The 21,677-nt window shown below is 41.2% G+C and overlaps 1 protein-coding gene and 1 long non-coding RNA gene across 9 annotated transcripts in view; one reads left to right on the top strand and one right to left on the bottom strand.

Moving 5' to 3' along the window:
• Positions 1 to 21,677, top strand: part of LOC309705450 — a 93,890-nt gene that overhangs the window by 29,081 nt on the left and 43,132 nt on the right. The window lies entirely within an intron of this gene.
• The window catches only part of LOC309705447 (protein sidekick-2-like), an 86,997-nt gene that overhangs the window by 9,043 nt on the left and 56,277 nt on the right, over positions 1 to 21,677 (bottom strand). For all 8 annotated transcript variants that reach the window (XM_082531275.1, XM_082531274.1, XM_082531272.1 and 5 more), the window contains 32 exons: positions 18,626 to 18,737; positions 18,017 to 18,207; positions 17,678 to 17,761; positions 17,346 to 17,540; positions 16,767 to 16,883; positions 16,326 to 16,493; positions 15,711 to 15,813; positions 14,546 to 14,722; positions 14,122 to 14,258; positions 13,260 to 13,407; positions 11,947 to 12,087; positions 10,592 to 10,773; positions 7,423 to 7,538; positions 7,051 to 7,246; positions 6,850 to 6,948; positions 6,535 to 6,726; positions 6,264 to 6,385; positions 6,030 to 6,139; positions 5,609 to 5,759; positions 3,967 to 4,204; positions 3,765 to 3,880; positions 3,453 to 3,642; positions 3,168 to 3,266; positions 2,458 to 2,652; positions 2,157 to 2,358; positions 1,961 to 2,064; positions 1,638 to 1,708; positions 1,380 to 1,515; positions 1,160 to 1,216; positions 631 to 732; positions 396 to 511; positions 124 to 310 (listed from right to left, as the gene is read on the bottom strand). In XM_082531275.1, the coding sequence (XP_082387401.1) occupies positions 124 to 310; positions 396 to 511; positions 631 to 732; positions 1,160 to 1,216; positions 1,380 to 1,515; positions 1,638 to 1,708; positions 1,961 to 2,064; positions 2,157 to 2,358; positions 2,458 to 2,652; positions 3,168 to 3,266; positions 3,453 to 3,642; positions 3,765 to 3,880; positions 3,967 to 4,204; positions 5,609 to 5,759; positions 6,030 to 6,139; positions 6,264 to 6,385; positions 6,535 to 6,726; positions 6,850 to 6,948; positions 7,051 to 7,246; positions 7,423 to 7,538; positions 10,592 to 10,773; positions 11,947 to 12,087; positions 13,260 to 13,407; positions 14,122 to 14,258; positions 14,546 to 14,722; positions 15,711 to 15,813; positions 16,326 to 16,493; positions 16,767 to 16,883; positions 17,346 to 17,540; positions 17,678 to 17,761; positions 18,017 to 18,207; positions 18,626 to 18,737 (4,554 nt within the window). The remainder of the gene's footprint in view (positions 1 to 123; positions 311 to 395; positions 512 to 630; positions 733 to 1,159; positions 1,217 to 1,379; positions 1,516 to 1,637; positions 1,709 to 1,960; positions 2,065 to 2,156; positions 2,359 to 2,457; positions 2,653 to 3,167; positions 3,267 to 3,452; positions 3,643 to 3,764; positions 3,881 to 3,966; positions 4,205 to 5,608; positions 5,760 to 6,029; positions 6,140 to 6,263; positions 6,386 to 6,534; positions 6,727 to 6,849; positions 6,949 to 7,050; positions 7,247 to 7,422; positions 7,539 to 10,591; positions 10,774 to 11,946; positions 12,088 to 13,259; positions 13,408 to 14,121; positions 14,259 to 14,545; positions 14,723 to 15,710; positions 15,814 to 16,325; positions 16,494 to 16,766; positions 16,884 to 17,345; positions 17,541 to 17,677; positions 17,762 to 18,016; positions 18,208 to 18,625; positions 18,738 to 21,677) is intronic.

Here is a 21,677-nt window from a genome sequence, read left to right on the forward strand (position 1 = left end):
AAGAGGAATAAGATATATAGATCCAAAGACTGCAAAAAGCACGATGCTGCAAGATAAATCCCTCTGGTCTTTTGAAGGATCACTGTAATCTTTCTGTCCACGTCTGGATTTTGCGTGACTCACCTGCTTGCTGAGTGCGCCCTCTGGTGGGCAGGGAGCGGGGCCCATCCCCTGCAGCGTTGAAGGCTGCCACACTGATCATGTAGGTGGTGTATCCTGTTAGATTTTTAAGCTTCACCCCAAGCTCTGGCAGGAACAGGGTACGCAGGCGCTCTGTCTCATTTTGGAGCTGAAACTCCCAAAAATAGATCTGGAAAGAAAATGACAGAGTTTGGGATTCATAAGGTTTTCAATGAAAAAATATAAACATGGACATAAATACACATTATTGATACCTTGTAGCCCTGTATGTCTCCATTCTGGGCATCCAGAGGAGGTGGGTCCCAAGTAACATCCAGCTGTGTTGCTGTTGAGGACTGGACCACCACATTTTGCGGAGGGGCTGTTGGGACTAGATAAGGGCAGGATTTAAGTAATTGAGCTATTATGTGATATAACTGCTAAAAATTGAATAAAGATAAAGGGTAAGTAGTCTTGCAAACTTGCTGCACAGAGAGAAAAGAAACATACCCGCCTCTCCAACAAACACTTCCTGTGGTGCACTGCTAGGACCCTCCCCCACTGCATTATACACACTGAGACGAATCTCATAGCGTTTGTGTTTACTCAAATCTGCAAGCAGAGAACCCATAGCAGTATTTTAATAGAACAGTTAGGATGAAAGAGTAATAAGAAGTTACTCCGGTGAGAGACAGTCACAGTGATGCCCGTGGCAGAACAATGGAGTGTGAGAATTAAGAAGCATACTGATAAAAAGATGAGGTTCTTGTGGGGACGTGGAAGATTTGTCAGTGATTAAAAAGACAGAACGCATGCTGAAATAATGACAGGGAAGCTTGGAGAGATTAAAGTCATTTGCACACAGTAAGAAACCGCGGTGGTCCCTTAGTGGCTACAGATGAGTGGGAGGATGGAAGGCACACTTGCTGTAAATTAGTATACAAATGGCATATTTTGTGCAAATAAACTTTCACAGATGACATGCAAACAGATGGAGGGTAATGGAAGAGAGGGGCATAAAGAGAGATACGCGACTTACTATCGAGTTCATACTGGGTGAGCGAGGATTCACTCAAGTTCCTGACGCTGTAGGGAGCTGGAGTTTAAATAGGAAAATAGGGAGGAATAAAAGCGGGTTTAGAAAAATGGCAAAGAGCGCATTTCTGTTTATATTTTTTGGATCGCCTGCAGCATTCGGTGATGCTAAAGTGAAGGTATTTAAATAACAGGCAAAAGCTTTCAAAAAGTAGCTAACTCACCAGTAAGATCAGCCCAGTTGGTTGAGGGACTGTTGACTGTGCGGACAGTGAAGCTGCGTACTCTGTCATAGTGTAGCTCCCTGTACCTGACTCTGAACCCCAACAAGACTCCATTTATATGGTCCTCAGGAGGAGGCTAGGAGGAGAGGAAGTCTGCTTAATGTCCAACATTAATGATGGCCAATTAATATTAGTTTCTATTCTATTATCCTTTGCAAAATAAAAGAAAGGAAAAGCTTTTTCAAGCTACCAACCTACCTGCCATCTGACCAGTACAGAGGTGGTGGTGTGGGGTGTAACAGACAATATTGTTGGTGCTTTGTCTGGAGCTAGAAAAGATAAAAAACCAACAACATTGTGTTACCAGTTCAGCATAGCTGTGGAAAGCGATACGGCGTTCAAACAGTGTGGTGGAGAACAGCTCGACAGTAAATACACATACTGTTGACGTAAAGTATTCACTGCGATAATTCAAAGTCAAAGCTTAAATGTAAAGGCATGCTTTTGCAGTTAGAAACTCAATGGAAAAATCAATAGATAATGTCTCTGTGGTGCGTGCTGGGTTAGTCACAAATTCTTACCATCCTGTAGCGTAGTGATGGCTTCACTCTCCTCACAGTATTCACTGTCTCCAATGTCATTGGTGGCTTTAACACGGAACTGGTAAGAAGTAAATGGCTTTAACCTTGAGGGAGAGAAGAAGGCATGTATATGTCACACAGAGCTACTAACAATAATAAGGGTAATGCAGTTATTAAAGCAGACTTTTATGTTTACCTGTCCACTATATAGGAGTTTGTTTCATGACTGACTGATGCAGAGTGAACAGTCCAGTTGCTGTCTGGAAGCTCTCTGTACTGGACTGTATAGTAACGAACTGGGGACAAGCCATCGCTGCCTGGTTCCCATGACAACAGCACTCTACGAGCCTGGACTTCCTCTTGAGGCACTGTGGGACGGCTCGTGGGCTGGGGTCGAGCTAAAGGGCACAGACAGACACACACGGTCCCTCTCAGCCTTAATATTTAGAGGTGGATCATTTAAATAATACATTTTAGCTGCAGCATTTTACACTAACCTCTCTTCTCTGTTGTGACCACCAGAGCCTCAGCAGCCTCCCCCCAACCCTTGCGTGTTTGAGCAGTGAGCCGGAATACATAAACCATCTCTGGTTTCAGTCCTGCTGCTGTGTACTGTCGTGCACTGGGGCTCAGCACATCTACGGTGGCAGCATTGCTATTTGAAGAGTTTCTTCTGAATGTGATCTGATAAGCTAAGAAGACAAACTCATATCAAAATAAAGTCGTGCATAAAAAGGGATAAGCAAGAAGAACAAATTGGCTCCAGTGCAAAATCAAACCAGAGGAGATGGGGAAATTTGAAGGGAAATTCCACTCTTGGTCAAAAAAAATTTTTTTAATCATGGCTTAAGACTTAAGGCTCTTTTCCCCCCCTCATTTTTATGAAATTTAATTTGGGACACTCCAGAACTGAAGCTGAGCTGTAAGTTTTTATTTTTCTGTTTAATTTGTCTTTTTTATTTTAACTGATTTTCATCTTCTCGTATATTTTACTCATTTTACATCCCATTAATTTGTGTCTTTTTATTGCCTTCTATGTCTTTTATACCTTTGCTTAATGTCTTTAATATATCATTCACTGCCCTTTATAACTCCTACATATTGAAAGCTGTTATAAAAATAAAATTCCACTGCCTTGACCAGCCTTGACTTTCTCTCCCAATGCTATCAAAGTCTATAGTAGAAGTTCTGCTTATTGTAAACTCACCCAGTATAATTCCATTAGGCTGTGCAGGAGGTTGCCAGATAAGCCTAACAGAGGTGGTTCTGACTTCTGGGAACAAGATGCCAACTGGAGGGCCTGGTACTGTCACAGCAAATGAAAAATCATTAGGCAAGAATATCATACATAACAGAAATCCAGTGATTTAAGAAAAGCAAATGTATACATTTGAAAAAAGAACATTATTGATATTACATTTGTTTAGAGATGAAACATGAAGAGCTTCAGCTACAGCAGAAAGGTTAAAGTTGCTTGGAAAAGTTAATTTACCATCATCCAAAGTCCTCTCTAGAATGGACGGTGAGCTGCACCTTCCGTCTCCGATTCGTGTGAAGGCTAATACCTGGATCTCATAGAGCACATACTTGCCCAGACCAGTTAGCTGGACACTATGACTGGTGTTTCCCTCTACTGTCCAGAAATCTGGAGCTGTGTCTGAGTCCTTCTCCTTATAAACAACCTGAAAGATGCAGAATATTTTACATAATGACTTTAGGAGTATTAGCACTTAGAAGCACATTATTTATATGAATTTTACTCTGAAATCTGTTTCAATTTCAGACAAACAGTCAGAGCTGTTACCTTATAGCCCAAGATGAGTCCATTGCGGTCAGTCTCTTGGACCTCTCCCCACCGCACCAATATGCTGCTGGAGGTGGTGGCGAATGCTGAGACATTGGTGGGGCCGCTGGAGGGGACTGCAGCAGAAGATAAAGGAGGACATTTAAAAGACTTCAATGACATTTATGTGATTTATGTTGCCATAGGATATTTATTTTCTCACCAGACTCCCTTGTCCTGCAGTGGACTGGCTGACTCCATGGTCCAGAGCCAATACCGTTGATGGCCTGAACTCTGACCTCATACTCTGTCCATTCTTCCAAGTCCTCTATGGTGAACTCCCTCTCTAGGCGGTCCATTATGACGTGAGAAAGGACCCCCCCTTTAGTTCCGGCTTTGGCGTACTGGATGCGATACCCAACCAGATCTGGATTGCCATTGTACTCCCACTCTGGAAGAGGCTAAGATGATTTTTTGTTGTTGCTGTTTTTATATCCACAGTTCAAGCAAGATCAATAGAAATTTCATCATAATTGACAGTAGGTACAAAGTGTTGCCAGAACAAGAAGAATTCGTTTGAATTGCAGGGATTAGCTTAGATTTTAAAATGCGATAATGTTTTAAGAAAACTGTAGAACTTTAAATCAGGAACTACAGGTTCATATTTAGGCTACAAGTCTTGAAAAGCAATTAAAATGTAGTTGCTTAGCAGGGCATAAATATAGCTTTTCGGATTTTTAAAAATATATTATTACTGAAATGCAACAATATTCTTCCAATCAAATCAAATCAAATCACTTTTATTGTCACATCACATGTGCAGGTACATTGGTACAGCACATGTGAGTGAAATTCTTGTGTGCAAGCTTCACAAGCAACAGAGTTGTGCACTTTCACTTTCACTTAACTTTGTCTGTCAGTACTAATAAGATTAACATAGATCAATTATTTGAGAATAGTAGCTATCACCAGCACTTGCAAACAATTGATGTTTGCAAGTGCTTAAGTGCACTGAACATAAGGAGCTGTAGTTTTTAAATTAGCGCAGTCCTGATTCATAGATGCTTCTATGCCACAGCCATGAAGTGAGCCACAAAATTTTTACGACAGTTTAACACTCAGCTTGTGAAAGGAGGTCACGATCAGTGAGCTATGTCATCAATTTGTAGAGCCTATTACCCAGCTGACACCTATTTGCTGGTATATCTACCTTTTTTAATCCTTTTAAGGAGCTGCAGGAATGCCACGAGTCTCTGTGTCTCGGTGCTTAGTTGACACCGCGGTGACGCAAAGAGAACCTTGCTGACATAGAAATTAGCCATAACCAAGGACATAGTGCATGTGGCTTTCTGAACCATCGTAAATATCATCTCCTTTATTTATTCATCATATAAGAGAATCCAGAGAAGAGCAGCAAATTTGCAGAAGCAAAAAAAACAACATAAAAAAGGTTTCTAAACTAAGGCTTTTGAAAACAGGTTTATTTATTTTAAACTGTCAAAGTAATCATTTTATTGCAAACTTTTTATTATGTGATTTTTTCCCCACGATTTTTATGGGACCGTAAAATGTAAATGGATGGATGAATTTTTATGTCCTTCACCAAAATCAGATTTTTACAAAGCTTATCTTAATAATTTTAACAACCCAAGGGCATTTTCCCAATTCTGTCTTATCCCAACCATACTTTCCAACATTTCCAGAAGAAAAAAAAGTAATTTAAAAATAGCCTTTACATGGTGCATGCAAAAACATGCTAAAATCTACATATCCAAAATTGAGTCCTGACCTAATAATATCTGATGAAACTCAATAAACTTCAGACTAACTGAATTGGGACCAATGTGAAATGAAGGGTGGCTTACCACCCAGCGAAGCCACAGGCTGGTCTCACTAGCTGTGCGCAGGGTGACATTTGCTGGGGCGATGTCTGGAGGGGCCTGCAGGGTCTGGATCTTTCTGGACGGCTGACTTGGAGGACTTGTGCCCACGATGTTTACCTGACGCATTCGGAACCTGCAACAAAGGAAGCCAGATAACTGTGGATAACATTGTGGATAAACTGGTGTTGATCATGATACAGAGGATTAGAACTGATCTGTTACAGGTCTGATGAAATGGGGCTTTAATGATGTCCAAAAACAAAGTCGGTCAATGTAGCAAAAGGGAACAGGATCTTTTTATGAGCAGAGTTAAAGGCTAAAATAATTCCTAATCTAACATTAGACAGGAGAGACAGTTTCTGTGTGTGGAGGGTGCGCAGTGGTTTGATGCGTGTGCACTCACCTGTAGTAAGTATAAGGGTTCAGGTCCAGAACCTCCAGTGATCTAGCATCAGGTTCATTAGCCAGCTGGTGAACCATTAGCCACTCTTCATTCTCTCCAATTATACCAATCTAAAATGCATAGGGAAATGGAGTGGTATCAGCAGCTGAACAAATGAAACAAAAATGACAGTTCAACCTAAGCATGAAAATAAAGATAAATACAATAATCTTAAAATGTCTAACTAAATCATACCTGAGCTTCAACCTGCCAACGGGAAATGGATGTTTTGCCATCATAACCAGGTTTGAACTGGAGAGTGACAGAGCGGGGGCCGATGTTGGAGATGGCTAAATTGGTTGGAGGGCCAGGTAGCTCTGTAGTGAAGAATTGAATGAACACTTGAATAGTAGTAATTGAATTGTTCATAGAATTTAGAGGTTGCTGAACAGAAATCCGCTCAGTAAAATTACTATTCTAGTGTCTACCGAGTACTAATCGTTAAACTACTCAGTAAAGGCCTGACCTGGGGGTACACCAGAGGAAATAGTGGAAGCAGAGAGCTGGCCTTGGCCCTTGGAGGTCATGGCTGCCACCTGGATGGTGTAAGTAGTGAGAGGAGTGAGCCCCGTAACCTTGTACTCCTGAGTCAGGTTGGGCAAATAATGGGTTACTCTGGTATTTGTCCTGTTGAACTCCTCCCAGGAGATGCGATAACCTGAAAGTGGTGGGGAATTACCAAACAGTTACGCAGTAATTTCAGTTTTATGTCTTGGTGACTTAAAACAGTGGACAACGCAAAGGGACATAATCATGTTATATAGTCATCTTTAATGGTTACCTGTGAGAATACCATTTTTCTCTTGTGGCTCCTTCCAACTAACTTTTAGAGAGGTGTCCAATATGTCAGTGAAACTAAGGTGTCCCACTGCACCAGGGGCTATAAAAACATAATAAAAACAAATAGCGTATGAGTAGGACAACAGCCTGGCACATAATGATCTTTAAATACCAACATAACTTCCTGAACAGGGACACATACTATCCTCATGTGTGCGTAACCGCTGAGGCGGACTGCGGGGACCGTCTCCCGGGGTAGTGAAGCATAATACTGAAGTGTAGTATTCTGTGAACCTTTTAAGGCCTGCTATATAGCCAATGTGAACGCTGTCCTGAAAGTTGGGGCGCACTGTAACCACAGCGACTTCGTTGGGCCGACTTGGTTCCCAGGCCAAAAGCTGGAAATTGAATAACAGGAGATGTTATTGTGGACATTTTGGGTACCAAAGATTTTTTTTAGGATTTATCAAGTGAGTTAAAAAAAAAAAATCTGACTGATAGTGCTTGTATACTGTAACAACAATGCCCTTCTTGACCACCAGAGTGCACCAGTTTACAGAAAGGAGCTGCTCACCTTATATCCCTGGTTGATTCCATTGATAAACTGCGGGCTCGGGGCAGTCCAGGTAAAGCGCACAGTAGTGGAGTTGACAGCCTCGGCTTGTACATTTCCTGGTGGCACAGTGGGCACTGATCCAGAGGAAGTAAAAAAAAAAAACATTAAGAGGTGCAGGCAGAGTGAAAGATTAAGGTAGAGGGAGAGAGGGGCAGACAGATAAGCAAAGGAAGAGAGAAAAATGGGAATAGTGATGAGACATGGAAGGAAAAGCCTTCAAGAGGCGCTTTCAGACCAACCTCATTTAGAGCGTGAGAATCAGGCTCAGGGAATTTTTTATTTTTGCTCATTTGGGGAGGTAAGAACATGCCAATCACACCGGGTGTGAAAGCAGTTGCCTCAGGCAGCTTCCAGGTGAACCCTGCAGCAGTTTGTTTGAAGCGAGCATGCCACTCTGATGTAACACCGGAAAACAGTCAGGGAGTTGCACATTAATGAAGCTGACTGGCCGGTACTGGTCCTCCTGTCCTTGTGCATTTCTTAATTCTCTTGTATTGAAATTCAGAGCATAACCTGCTCTTCTGCTCTTCTGTCTTTAATGGCACGAATGATGGAAACATCCAATTAACGAGAGCTCAGCTAAACATGTTCACTGCTCGTGTTCACTAACAATGACACAGATGATGAAACCATTTTTACATTTTTTGCAAGTGAAGAGAAAAGGGAAATAAAATTGCGACATATGCTATACTTTCCAGGTTTCATAGTTTTGCTAATTCGCCACAGCACGGTTGTGCTTCTCCACACATTTGTTTAATTGCAGATGCAACGGATTCTGAGCTGGAATCGATCATTAACTGGCTAATTGATCAGACATTACACAAAATGTGTGCACAAATTTCCAAGGTTTTAAGATTAGTTGTGCCAGACAGATTCCCTCATTTCAAAATAAAAGTTTGTCGTTAGACAAAACAAAGCGTTCAAAGAGACAGCTTGTATTCATCTCAAAGACACATGTAGGGCTCATTACACAAATGAACAATATTTATACAAAGGGCTATGTATGGAAGAATGCAAAGAGGAAACTGAGGGAGAAATGAGAAAGCACTCGAAGAGCAGTGTTTCTTAAAATAAACAAAAGGCATGTGCTGCTGAAGCTGCGCAATTATAATCATAACTAAGACAGACACAAGAGCTCTGTGTATTTATTTCCATACTATAGGAACAAACTAAGAGCCTGCTCTCACTCTCTTTTACGCTACCTGACATTTAGACTTGAAAAGAGTGTAACAGACTAGTAATGCAAAAACCCGAGCGCCTGTAAAATCCAAAGAAGTCAAAAATAACTTCTGAATTTTCCTTGGATAACTGTTTCTTAGCAGGAAATGGAACATATGATGAAATGTGAACCCTCCCAGTTTTCTTATGGATGCTCAAGGGAATATTTATTGAGTATGGTGCAGAGATCTCTGTTCATGTAATGGATTTACCACGACAGGCATCCAGAGATATGTGTTAAGCCTGTCAGAGCTTTATATACAAGTTAAAGGAATTTAAAATCACATTCAACGTCAGCACAGTGCATCTGAATCAGAAGGCATTTGGTAAAGTATAGAAGGAAGATTTCTAGACATACTGTCATCTATGGATTGACCTTGACTGGCAGCAATGATGACATCTTTAAATCTTAAAGTAAAAACTCAGATTAACCTTTCAACACGCTAACACAAAAGCTGGAATCTACAAAAAGTCAGCATGTTACTGTGTTACAACGTCACGTTGGAAAAAAATATGAAGCCAGATTTCCGAAAGCTAAATATCTAAAAGCTTGTTCCCTTCAGATCTGCTGCCACAAAGGCAAAAACAGATTTTGCTAATTTGACTTTTATCCTCTGAAGATTTTGAACAGACAGGGAAACAAGAAGCCTAAGGTGTTGGAATCAGTAGGCGTGTCGAAATATGTAGCTGTATGACACCGGGGAAAGTTCACAATATGTGTTCTAATTACACTACTCAGCATGTACAATGAGAAAAGAAGCCAACCGAGACAGGTTCTCTCTGCAAAAATCAAAAGATATGTCACATATCTGACACTCATCATCACTCGATAGTTTATATGCAGAAACAATTAAATCTGTGCTGAGAAAAACAACCAAAGTCTTTGGGCTGTCAAAATAAAGGTTATACTTATGGAGACTGGGATGTCTGTAATCAGTTAACCTAATCTCACTAACTGCATGTCTTTGGATTGTAGGAGGAAGTTTAAGTCCCTGGAGACAACCTATGCAGACATGAGGAGAACAAGCAAACTACCCATAGAAACGTTGCCGATTCAAAACTACAACCCTCTTTGGACCTTGTTGTGAGGCAACAGTGCTAATCATAGCGCTGTTCCTGCTGCCACTACTGTATAACATATTATTATTATAATAAAAACCAACCAACCAACCAACCAGCCAACCAACAAACAAACAAACAAAAACATTCTAAAATAAAAAAAATAAGGACAAATGCAAAAATCTGGAAACTATGAAACTATGAAAGTCTGAACAACAGCATGCATTTTAATGGGGCACTCAGTAAAAAAGACACACATTTTCAAAGAAAAACATATATATTTAAAAGGTAGTAAGCATGTGTTATGCATAACCATACAGAGATATGTGATAAAAATAAGCAAGGACAAAATTAATGAATCTAGATAAATCTCAAACCCCAAACTAAAAGTTAAGTAAAAGCCTGGGCTGAAGTATATGATGACGCTTATGGGCTCATAGCTGTATACTGTGTTTATCGCAGCATTTATTAAGACTAAAAATAAGCAGCGTTGAAAGGAAAATAGCACTTACTTATGACTTGTCATGCCTTTTACAGACCTTTTTGCTGCTCTGTGCTGAATGCTGATTTATGATTCAAGATAGGAAACAGAAATAAAAAATGTAGTGGCTGTACTCTTTAAAATGTGTACACATCACCATTTCAGTGGTAAATAAAAAAAATGAAAACATGATTGCATGATTGATAACTCTTAATTTGACATTAAAGAAAGATAAATGTGTCAAGTTTCACGTTTCAAGCTTAATTTTAAGTAAAAAGGGAAACTTTGAAACCCACAGCGTGATGCCTGCAGACAACGATTAACTTGAGCCCTGCTTTTACTATAATATTGTCTGTTTGCTACTCTCACCTCCTTGCAGAGTCCACTCAGTGACTTTGTGGCTGTAGGTGCCCCGGCCTGCTCCATTGTACGCTGCCACCTCAATCTCGTAGTTGGTCCAGATGATGAGGTCCTCCAGGAGCAAACTTGTTTGGTCTGGGTTTGTGATGTTTTTCATCTGACAATCAACTGGAAGCCCAGACAGACAGTACCTGAGAGCAGAGTAATTGAAGGATAGAGAAAGACAGAAAGACAAGGACCGCACAGACCATTCAATTCAGTTCAGTTTTATTTATACAGCAACCAAATCACAACAACAGTCGCCTCAAGGCACTTTACATTGTAAAGACCTTACAATAATAGAGAGAAAACCCAAAAAATCAGACCACCCTGTGACCAAGCACTTGGTGACAGTGGAAATGAAAAAAAAAAAAACCTTTTAAAAGGAAGAAACCTCTGGCAGAGCCATGCTCAGAGAGGGACAGCCATCTGCTGTGACTAGTTGGGGGTGAGGAAAAAAGGAGATTAATAACTAATAATTAAACACAAAGTGTTATATAAACAAATAGAAAGTGAAAAGAGGTGAGAAGAAGAAGAAATACTGAATCCATAATGGAAACCCCACAGTAGCCTAGGCTTATTGGAAGCATTCAGGCTCATCTGATCCAGTCCTAAGTCTAATCTTAAAAAAAGAGAGGATGTCTCCTATATCCAAACTGGGAGCTGGTTCCACAGAAGAGGGGCCTGAAACATGAAGGCTCTCTCCCATTTTACTTTTAAATATCCACAAGTGTGTTAGGGAATATGAAGTAAACCAGCAGTCTGAGAGGGAAGTGGTTTTTCAAGGCGATATAGTTTTTAGAATAAGATGGGGCCTGACTATTCAAGACTTTATATGTGAAAAAAGGTTTTTAAATCAGATTCTGGATTTAGCAAGGACAACATGAAGACAAGCTAAAATGGGAGAAAAATGGTCTCTCTTTCTAGCCCTGTCAGTCCTCATGCTCCAGCATTCTGGATCAACCGAAGGCTTTCGGGGAGTAGACAGAACACAATAAACATATATTAGGATTTTACTGGCATTTTTTTGCCAATAGCGAGGGACTGAGAGCAGTAAGAGTACGAAAAAAAAAAATCATGCAGAGCAGTTATAAAATGGCTACAAAAAGAGAGGTGACAACAGATGGATGTAGAAGAAGGTATTTAATTTGCACCAATTATTCTACAGACACAATGAGCAAGAATGAAGCAAAATGGAAAGGGAGAAAAGGGACTGGCATAACAGTTATTATCGCATCTGAATGGCACAGGGCCAGACAGGCACCTATCCCTGGATAAAAAAAAAGAGAGAGAGAGAAACAGGCAGGTTGTCATGGTCTTTTTACCTGATGATGTAGCCCTGGAGTGGACCATTTTGATGACTCTCAGGGGGTGGCTGCCATTGGATCATGATGGACTGATTTGTGCGGCCACTTGCGATGACTGTCTGAGGGGGGGCGCTGGGAGGTTCTTCGGGGAGAGTTAGTCTGCAGCGAGGAGCAAGGAGAAAAGAAAGAATAAAGGAGAGGTAAAAGCAGAGACAAAGTGAAGCCGTGCATTAATTATCCTGGGTTTCTGCATATTTCTATTCCATTTCATCATAGACATCAAAACATAATAAAGACAGCTTTTTGTGTTTTTTTCAGAACACCATAAAGGAAAGTTGGGTTAAGTGTTGCTGTGTCTTTGTCCAAAACATATTCTCTATAATACTGTCCGCAGAGGGACAGCTTGCTGTGGCATGAAAAAAGATCAAAGAGGCCTTGGTAAAAAATGGAGCAGCACAATGGAGAGACAGGGCGAGTGAGCGAAAGATATAAAAGAACAAGAAAGAGAGATCCAGGCAGACTTTTCCCTTAAGTCAATTTAAGATGACATCTTGATTTCTTCCCAGTGCACCGGAGCACTGCTCTGGAGGAGATAAAGCAGAGTGTTTAGGATCAAAGAGGTGTGCCTCAGAAAAGCCCTGCACTCACTGACGCTCAGTCACCCTCCTGTGGTGCATTCTTGTCTGGGCAGATTCACACTGGAATTTGGCTCCGCGAAAGTGTGTGGTTTGAGGAGGGTCTTTCTGCAGTTAGAAAAAAACATCCAATGGGTTGTGTTGATGCGCGCAAGGTCAGACAGTAGTGTGCATAGGTGAATAGTGATGAGCTAAGAATGTGTGTGAGAGTGCGCGGAGGTGGGCCTGCATGTTTATGACAGCTTCTTCTTCCTAGTCAAGAAAATTCACTTGAGATTTGAGTCTGTGTTGAGCTCTGCCACTTTCAAGCCTCTCTGTATTTTACTCATGAAGTATGGCAAAGGAAGTTAATAGGAGGGAGCGAGACGAAGCTGGGTCAGCGCACCCATCAAGTCTTCACAAAGCGCAATTTCAGCTCATTCACAGTTTTATCTTGAAAAGGCCCATCCTGAAGCCGGCTCATCTCTCCCTCACTCCCAGAGGAATGAAGACCAAAAAGTGGACTTACAGGAAATAATCACAGGATTTTCTATTGAACTGCCAAGACGAGCGGGGAAGAACGGCTTGTTCCAGAACAGTAAAAGCCCTCCAAAGTGCAACGCTTGTCTCGCGGCCAGTGTACACATTAAAAAACACAGTCTACGAGCAATATTTTTAACATTCAGCAGATGCATAACAGCTAAGTGCAGCACCCACCGGTCAGTCTCTTTGCTGAACTGGCCTCTGCCCACGTCATTTACGGCACACAGGCGGAACTGGTATGAACGCGCCGGGATGAGGCCACCAACAGTAACCCCAGTAGACTCTGGCTCAATGTTGGCCAGCAGCACTGTCCAAGGCGCATCTGAGATAGAGAGGACACACATAAAGATAAAGCTGTGAGCAGTAGCTAGAGAATGATGAATGACCTTGTGAGGTCATTAAGACTCTTGAGAAAAAAAAAACCTCTCTCCACCACTTGCGAACTTAAATTTAAATTCATTGTTATTTCTGACTATCCCTGCACACCACTGTTTCATTTTTTCAGTAATAATAGTGCAGCTACTGATAAGAGACAAATAATTTATTTTGCATAAAGTCCCTCTAAATATCAAATTGCAATTCAATTATCCAAAACCCAGATCCCATCTGCATCCTCAGATTCATTTTCCTTATAATGAGTTGTCATCTACTCAGTTAGCCTGAGCTTCGATGAGAAATGGTTGAGCAATTTAGTCTCAGTGGGTGAAAACATTCCCACTTCTTTGATTTTATCAAGTGAAAGGAAGATAAGAGTATTGGACAGCAAAACAATTTGGTCTCCCTGTTCATTTGTAAGGAAACGCACAAGTGAGGCAATTGAGTTATACAGATTGAGGAATGTATGAGAGTGTGCAACTGCCAATTTTAGATACACAATTGAAATGTAATATAATAGGAGGGATTGCAAATTAGTGTTCCCTTTGAGAACAAACTAGCAATATCACTTTTGAAATTACTAATAAAACTATTACATTTGTGAGTTTGCATTAGGTGTGCATGGTTAAAGGTGATAGAGGTGCTTGGTGGAAAAACTCACTGTTTTCTGAGACCTCCAGGATGTAGCGGATAAGGGGGCTGTTGCCATCGAAGGCCTGGGCCCACGTTAGGTTGATGGCCCTCTTCTCAGTGGTACTCAGAACTGCTACTGGGTTTTCTGGAGCATGAGGTAACTGCCTGTACGTGTAAATGTGGGTGAGAGGGAACAAGTGATAAGAGAAATAGAATCAGACAAGAAGGCAGAAAATAACAGAGCTGAACAGTTAGAGTGAGAGCGAGGCATTGTAAATATTCGAGGGGTTTGATGGATTAGAGAGGAGAGCAGTGATAAACCACAACAGTGGAGGAAACATCCATCCATCATGTCCTGGTTGCATGTAAAAGAAAAAAAAAAAACACAGAGGAAAAAAACCAACTAAAAACAGCACGATAAGACTGGGGAGACATTGGGTAAATATGCAAACCTGACTCGGAGGTGGGCGCTGCGAGAGTCATTGCCACCCACCGAGGTCACCCTGCAGGTATATGTTCCAATGTCACCCGACCACGTTTGGGAGATGTGCAGGGTCCCGTCAGGATCCAGACGCAAACGCGGGGACGTGTTCACGTCAATCACAGTGCCGCTCTTCTCCCACACATGTCTGAAAGCACGTGCGTGACAACGTAACTATGTTACCCACGAAAAAACAGACACACGCATACGCAAACTTTAACACTTTACAGTTACAGCACATTTGTTTGCCCTTTATGAGTTCATGCGCCAAACACAGAAGGTGCTAGCAACAACGAAAAGCGCAACAAAGCTGGCAGCAAAGTGTTTGGATCAGAAAAATCTCTCTCTGTGTCACAACTTATCATCCGTGGATTTCGCTCCTCGTTATTTAACCCACCCACACATATGGACACCCCCCATTACATGCGCACATGCATGCAGACATGCAAATATTAGGAGCTCCCGTGATTAATAGCGACTATTCGCGCTCTGCAGCTAATCTCCTCTGTGTTGCGTTTAATTAAAGGCGCTGTCTGAAGTTATTACTCTGTTTACATATTCATCTGTTTACCCTGCAATCTGATCAATGTCGTAGGCCCACAGGTGACAGGCTCTCTAATCACTGGGCTCCATAGACATCATTTCACTCCCTCTGAGACAGATGCCTGTACACACACTCTGTCATGCTCAAGACTGTCTAAAGAATGAGGGAAGGCAATGGACTAATTCCTAAATCTGACTCCAAGCATTTCGAATGCTTCCCATAGGAAGTCTTCTAAGGGTGGATAAACACTATGAGATCTCATGCAGATTTCATAAACTAATTAAGTACAACACTGATGCCCAAGCTTGTTCGCAAGGCTGGGAGTGATTAAAAAATATGGGATGGCCTTGGCTCAGGTAGTAGAACAGGTTGTCTACAGTTCCCATTGTTGACATGATGTCTGTCAACTCCATAAGCCAAAGTGTCCTTGGGCAAGAAACTAAAATCCAAGGTGATCCTAAGGGCACGTTACTGGTAAGTGAACATATACTGCTCTTTTTGAAAAGTGCTACTTAATTGCACAACATTTACTTACATAAAAAGAATGAGGAGTAAGACCAACAAGAAAAGAGAGCATATTCCAAAAAATTACCTTACAGTGACACTGGGATCATGGGTTACACCACAGGTCATAACAGCCTTAGTCCCTTTGATGACACTCTGGTCTTGTGGCGGTTTAGTGATGCGGGTACGTGCTGTGAAAATGCCCAAAGGCTGTTATTCAGAGACTGTTTGATCAGTGAACTGAACAGAGATTACAGGAATTGGTCTCATCTTTCACTCAATATCTCTCTGAAATAGCATAAATTATATTCTATTTTCAGTGGGCAAAGTATTTTGCAAGGTTACAGAGACTTGTAATGTGAATTTAGTCACAAAAATGAGTTCACGTGCAAGTCCAACTGTCTTGACAATGACCTCTAGGAGAAAAAAAAGTATGTAATTCTTCTAGAATTTAACACGTCATGTATTTAATAATAACAATACCAAAAAAGACATTTTCTCCTTTTATTTTTTCTCATATTCCAAAGGTCTAGAGTAGGTCTCATCATTTTCAGCAAGTTATACAAGTGTTGAACAATGTAAAAAATAAAGAGAGAGATTAAAATAGAATAGCTTAAATAGCTTAGATCACACAGTCTTATGGTGTGCTCCAAAAAACTTCTATTCTGTTCTACAGAGGGTGTCCAGTTGCTGTTACGCTTACCCCAGACCAACAGGTCAGCTGAAGCCTCGTCAATGCCCCTCGAGTTACTGGCCATGCAGGTGTATGTTCCAGCGTCAGACAGGTGGGAGGGGCTGATTAGTAAGCTGCCCGATTCCAGCAGGGTGAACCTGGGCAGCTGGACCGATCCACTGGCCAAGACACGTTCACCTGCAGGGAAGGGTGGAAGTGATCGATGATATGGGAGAAAGGACGGGGAACAAAAAAAGGGGGGGTGTGTGGGGAAAGAACAAGAGAGATTAAAGTATTGGAGAAATGTCAGGGAAAACAAACAGAAGGGAAAGCAGCACAGCAACAGTAAAGAAATACAGCTTGTTTGGAGAAAATATATATTCTGGATCTTTTTCATAGCTCTTGTCTAACTGATGAGTCAAAATGCAGCATAATAATCTCCCCAATACCTCATGCTGTTAGCCCACGCACCTTTCTGCCAGGTGATGGCTGGCCGCGGGGCTCCCGAGGTTTCACAGTGTAGGATGACTGACATGCTGTCAATCACTGCACTGTCAGAGGGGCCAGCGGTTATGTTAGGAGCAATACCTGGATGGGGAGGGGTCAGGCACATGAGACACACGCACAGACACAGAGAAAAACGCATAGGTTCAAGCAAAATCAGGTAAGACAGAGGTGATAATGAGAGACATAAACAGCTTTCTCCCTAATAAAGCAGGTAGCAGCTGAGAGCTTAATGGACTTGACAAAAGGGGCAGCTGTCAAGTCTCATTCTCAGAGACAGCTCTGAGAATCTGACAAGGCGCCTCTGTCTCTCTGCTTCTCCTGCTCATTCTCTCATTCAAAAATAGGCAATAATTGCCCGAGCATCCAAGGCTGACAAATCTGTCACTGCAAAGAGATATATAGATAGATGGGTGTAGAAAGGGAAGACAGAGAGTGGGACAAGAGAGGATTAGGAAAGAGAAGAGAGGAAGGAGCTGAAAGACAAACAGAATGAATCAGCAGACGTGTGGATAACTTTGAAAAGAAATTTCAAGGGGGACATACTAGTAACGGCAAGGTAGGTGTTTGTCTGGATTTCTCCTGCTAGATTGCGAGCAAAGCACTGAAACATCCCTGTGTCATCTGGCAGGAGACCGTTGATCTGTAGACTGCCTCCTACCAACACCCTGTACCTGGGGATCTTCACCGGGCTGATGGGCACTGCATCTTTATACCACACTATCTCTGGCTGTGGTGTGCCTGCAGAGGGAGGAAAGGATTTACTTATTTTTTGTCTCTGGTCACTGTGACCCTGTAGTCCATTTTCTTTTCTTTTTTACTGCTTTTTTTAGTCTTTCACACATGCAGGAGCATAGTGGAAAAAAAACACCACAAACCTCGAGCCTGACAGGGGATATCCACTACCTTCTCCATTTCTGCGCTGATGTGACTCGGCGGCTCTTTTACAAACAGAGGATATTCTGTTCCGAAGAAGAAAAGTGATTGCTCGCTAATAGCCTTTAAAAACAGCTACAAAACTAATGCGTGCTTTTTATCATCACCGTCATCTGGCAATAGCGCATTTACACGACTTTATATAACAGTATTAGCGTTAATACTGAAATATAAACTTTGAATGGAGACTCTGAAAAGTATCTCAGCTTGAAGATTAGCACTGATCATTTAGGCTAAGCTGCTTTCTGTAGGGTCAAAATGTATGTTGTAACGTTGTTTACCAAGAACATGCAGGTAGGCCCCGGCCGTGACGGAGGGGACACTGCTGCTCCGAAGTGACGCTTCACACTCATAGTAGCCACTATCGCTAACTGCAGGCAAGCTGATGACCAATCTACGGCCAAAATCGCGAATCCCTGTATTGACCACTGCCCCGTCTTTTCTCCAAGTGATACTCATTTTGACAAGAGGCCTGAAAAAGAAAAAGATGAAAAAGAGAAAAAGAGAGCAAGAGACCGAGAGCGTGGTTTTTAATATAGATTTATATTCTGTTTCAAGGTTACAGAGCACTGGGGGAGCAATGGGATACATCTGTCATTCTGATTAAGTCTTTGAATTTGAGATAATAGTCAGATTTCAGAACCGGGATTGTGCAAGATTGGAAGAACAGAGTGAAGCCCTGAATCAAAGGGAAGAATGGAGGAGAGGTACAAAATGAGAGATGTGCAAAACACTTTTTATTATGTTCAAACAAAAGATTCATTTAAATCACAAAATATCAGATGCGGGGGTGGGAGAAGATGGTGGTGTTTTGATAATGTGTGAATGCCTGACTGTGTGTATTTGCAGTCTCCTCCTCAGGATCTGCATGTCTCTTTGTGAACATTTACCTTGCATTGGCAACACACTCCATGATAGCTTCGTTTCTCCCGACTGTTACACTGGTGTTCTTTGGGGGGATGATGATGGAGGGGGCAATGGGGTCTGCGGGTCCTCCCACATCTATCACACACACAGAAACGCACAAAAGTGAAAGAAATCTTTAAATTGCATGCCAGTCTCAGATTAAGCCTGTGCCTCTGCCTGATATAGCCAACTGAGCATGACTAGATCCTTCCACAGAGACTGACAATTTGTCACCATCACAACCAAGTAGCCAGCATGCTATCAACCAACTATTAACGCCCCTGTCTTTACTTTAGATCCTCTTTCTAGTGCACACGGCATTTACTGAGCATGGTGTTAGCCCAGGTGTTAAGAAGCCATTATGTAACATAATTGAGACAAACAGAAAAGGCGATTAAATGCGGCACCATCACTCACGGGTTTCACAGAGCCTCCAGCCAACCATCGATTCACTGCCCTCAATCAGTGATCTCTCTCTGAATCTGATCTCATTTTCCCCCCACCTCCCCGGAGTACGGGTATGGGCCTGTGAACTTGTATATGTCTGAGTGATTGGACATTTACAGTGTGCTGTGTGCATGCATCGCTTTGAAGTTTGTTTCCGGATGTCCGTGTGAGACCATCTCAGGTTAATAAGGGCTCTAATTAAGTTTTTATTATTGTTGTTGTTATTTTGCAGCACCTGATTATAAATCTCAACCTTTTCTTGCTCAGTCCTGTAGAATCTCTACAGTACTGTAGCAATGCTTCCTCTACAAACACTGACTAAAAATAGACCTGTGAGTTATTACCACTTTGACTCTACTCGCCATGTGATTACTGCATAGTTTCCTGATCATCAGTCAAATAAATACCTAAAAAAAAAAAAAAAAAAAAAAAAAATATATATATATATATATATATATATATATAAAACAAATTAAAATGCAGTATCCAAGTATCTTCAAATTCTTTCCAGAACATAACATGGAAGGAAACAACAAACAACACGAAATTAACATGCTGCTGACATTTCTTCAGAACGAATTAAACATTTCAAAAATAAACAATTAAAGTTAACGCCAAAGAATTCCCAAATATCCAAAGATTTTCTTCATGGCGGCACAGAGATTTAAAAACACACACACACACACACACACACACACACACACACACACACACACACACACACACACACACACAAAAGAGAAAGCAAAAATCATTTGTAGGACGCTTGACAGACGGAAATGAACAGATAGGAATGTTTTGCAGTCATCATCTCGGAAATTTGATGAGAGATCGAGATGAGCAGTTAAATGTTTTGCTCGTTTGAACCTTATTCAAAATTACTTTTATATTTCTAGGCAACAAATTACCTATTGATTAACTGGTAAATACATAGAATTGGTGGTACTGCATCAGTCTGAAGGCTTGGTATTATTAATTAAATCCTTTCATCAACGTATCAAGTATCATTTTGAGTACATTGTTGACATTATTAATAATCAGCATAATGAAGACCAATCAATCCATCTATAATAGCTGCCTTTTAGTCCCTAGAAAGCTAAAAAAAAAAACCACACAAAAAGAAATAAACATGCTACAATTATTTGCCTTTGTCCAAGAGCTTAGTGAGGAAAAATCGTAGTTACTTGGTTCTGCAGTTACTGGCTATACTTCTGTGAGATTACAGAATTTGGCAGATCCGTGTAAATTTTGCGACTAATTAACAAGCAAGACTTTGCGTAAGGTTTGATTGGCATAGGTTTCAGTCGACAAGTAAGTGTGAAAGTGAAAAATGAGAAGAAAGAAACTGATGGAAAAGAGTCACTCAAACAGCATTAATATTAATCTTCTACAAAGAAGATTTAAAGCTGAAAATCACCAAGATCACATATAATTTATGAATGATTTATTAAATAGAACTCTTGACAGAGTCATGCTGAAGCTGCTGAAAATGTGATGATTGGCATGTTGTGTGAAGTACTCGCCTTTACACAGAGTGGCTGTTAACACTTTAATTTCGATTTGAGTTTTACTAAATGTTTTACAAATCTGTGTAAACACGGAAATTGAACAGTTTTGTTTAATTAAGTGAAATGCCCCACATATTTGGCTGGAAATGTAGCCCGTGTTTGCCAACAACGCAGCAAAAAGTGGGATTCCATTTGACTTATCAAAGAACTCATTTAATTTTCCAGTAGACACGACTGGTTCCTCGGCACACGGTAATTAATGCATTGCAGTTCATGAACTCCCAGTGTTGAGGATACCTCAAGTGTGTAATGCAAAAATTTATGCGGTGACTTGCATAGCAAATTCTCACTACTAAGGGTGCCACCCTGTTTACATCTGTCTGTATCTAAAAACAACTGTAAATCCAAGTCAACTACAGAGCACTTCACAATCTAAGGAATATTAAAAAGGATGCCTGAATGTCTGCGTGCATGGAGCTTTATCTGACTCCAGTTCGCCTTTCACTATTACACCCAGCTCTGTCTCATTTGTATGCTCCCTTAGGAAGATGGTGCTCCCTCTACTGCATATTGTTTAGTCTTTTATCCAGAGAATTGCTACAACGAACAAATGCAGTTGTAAAATTAAATAAACTTATTGGCTTTCAGATGCAAACTACAACGGTGTTATCTGCAAGGTCAGACTGGGTGATATCCAGTGATATCTGATCCCCGGGGATTGCTGTACCGTGCGTGTTGAGCACTGAATTACAAATGCTGCATTAAAGATATGATGAGCAGATGCTGGCGCGAGAAGGAAGCTGCCATTAAAAGTGTGCAGAACAAAGAGTTTTTAATTTTCAATATTACAGTTAACATCCCACTGTTAACCCTATGGTGACTTTTATCATGTGGATACTATCATGTGGAATTCTGTCCAGATAGCTAGAAAAATACACTGAGTGACTCCTTTAATTGGGTCGTCGAGGTAGGCGAAGAAAGACTGATGTTGTTGAGATGAAAGTAAATAAGAGGCGCGAGCATTTGTGTGACTTTGTTTAGATAAGAAACGGTGACAGTAGGTGGGAGGATAAGGAAGCGG

This window comes from Aulonocara stuartgranti, assembly GCF_965226115.1.
Source record: "Aulonocara stuartgranti genome assembly, chromosome: 4".
NCBI classification, from domain to species: domain Eukaryota; kingdom Metazoa; phylum Chordata; class Actinopteri; order Cichliformes; family Cichlidae; genus Aulonocara; species Aulonocara stuartgranti.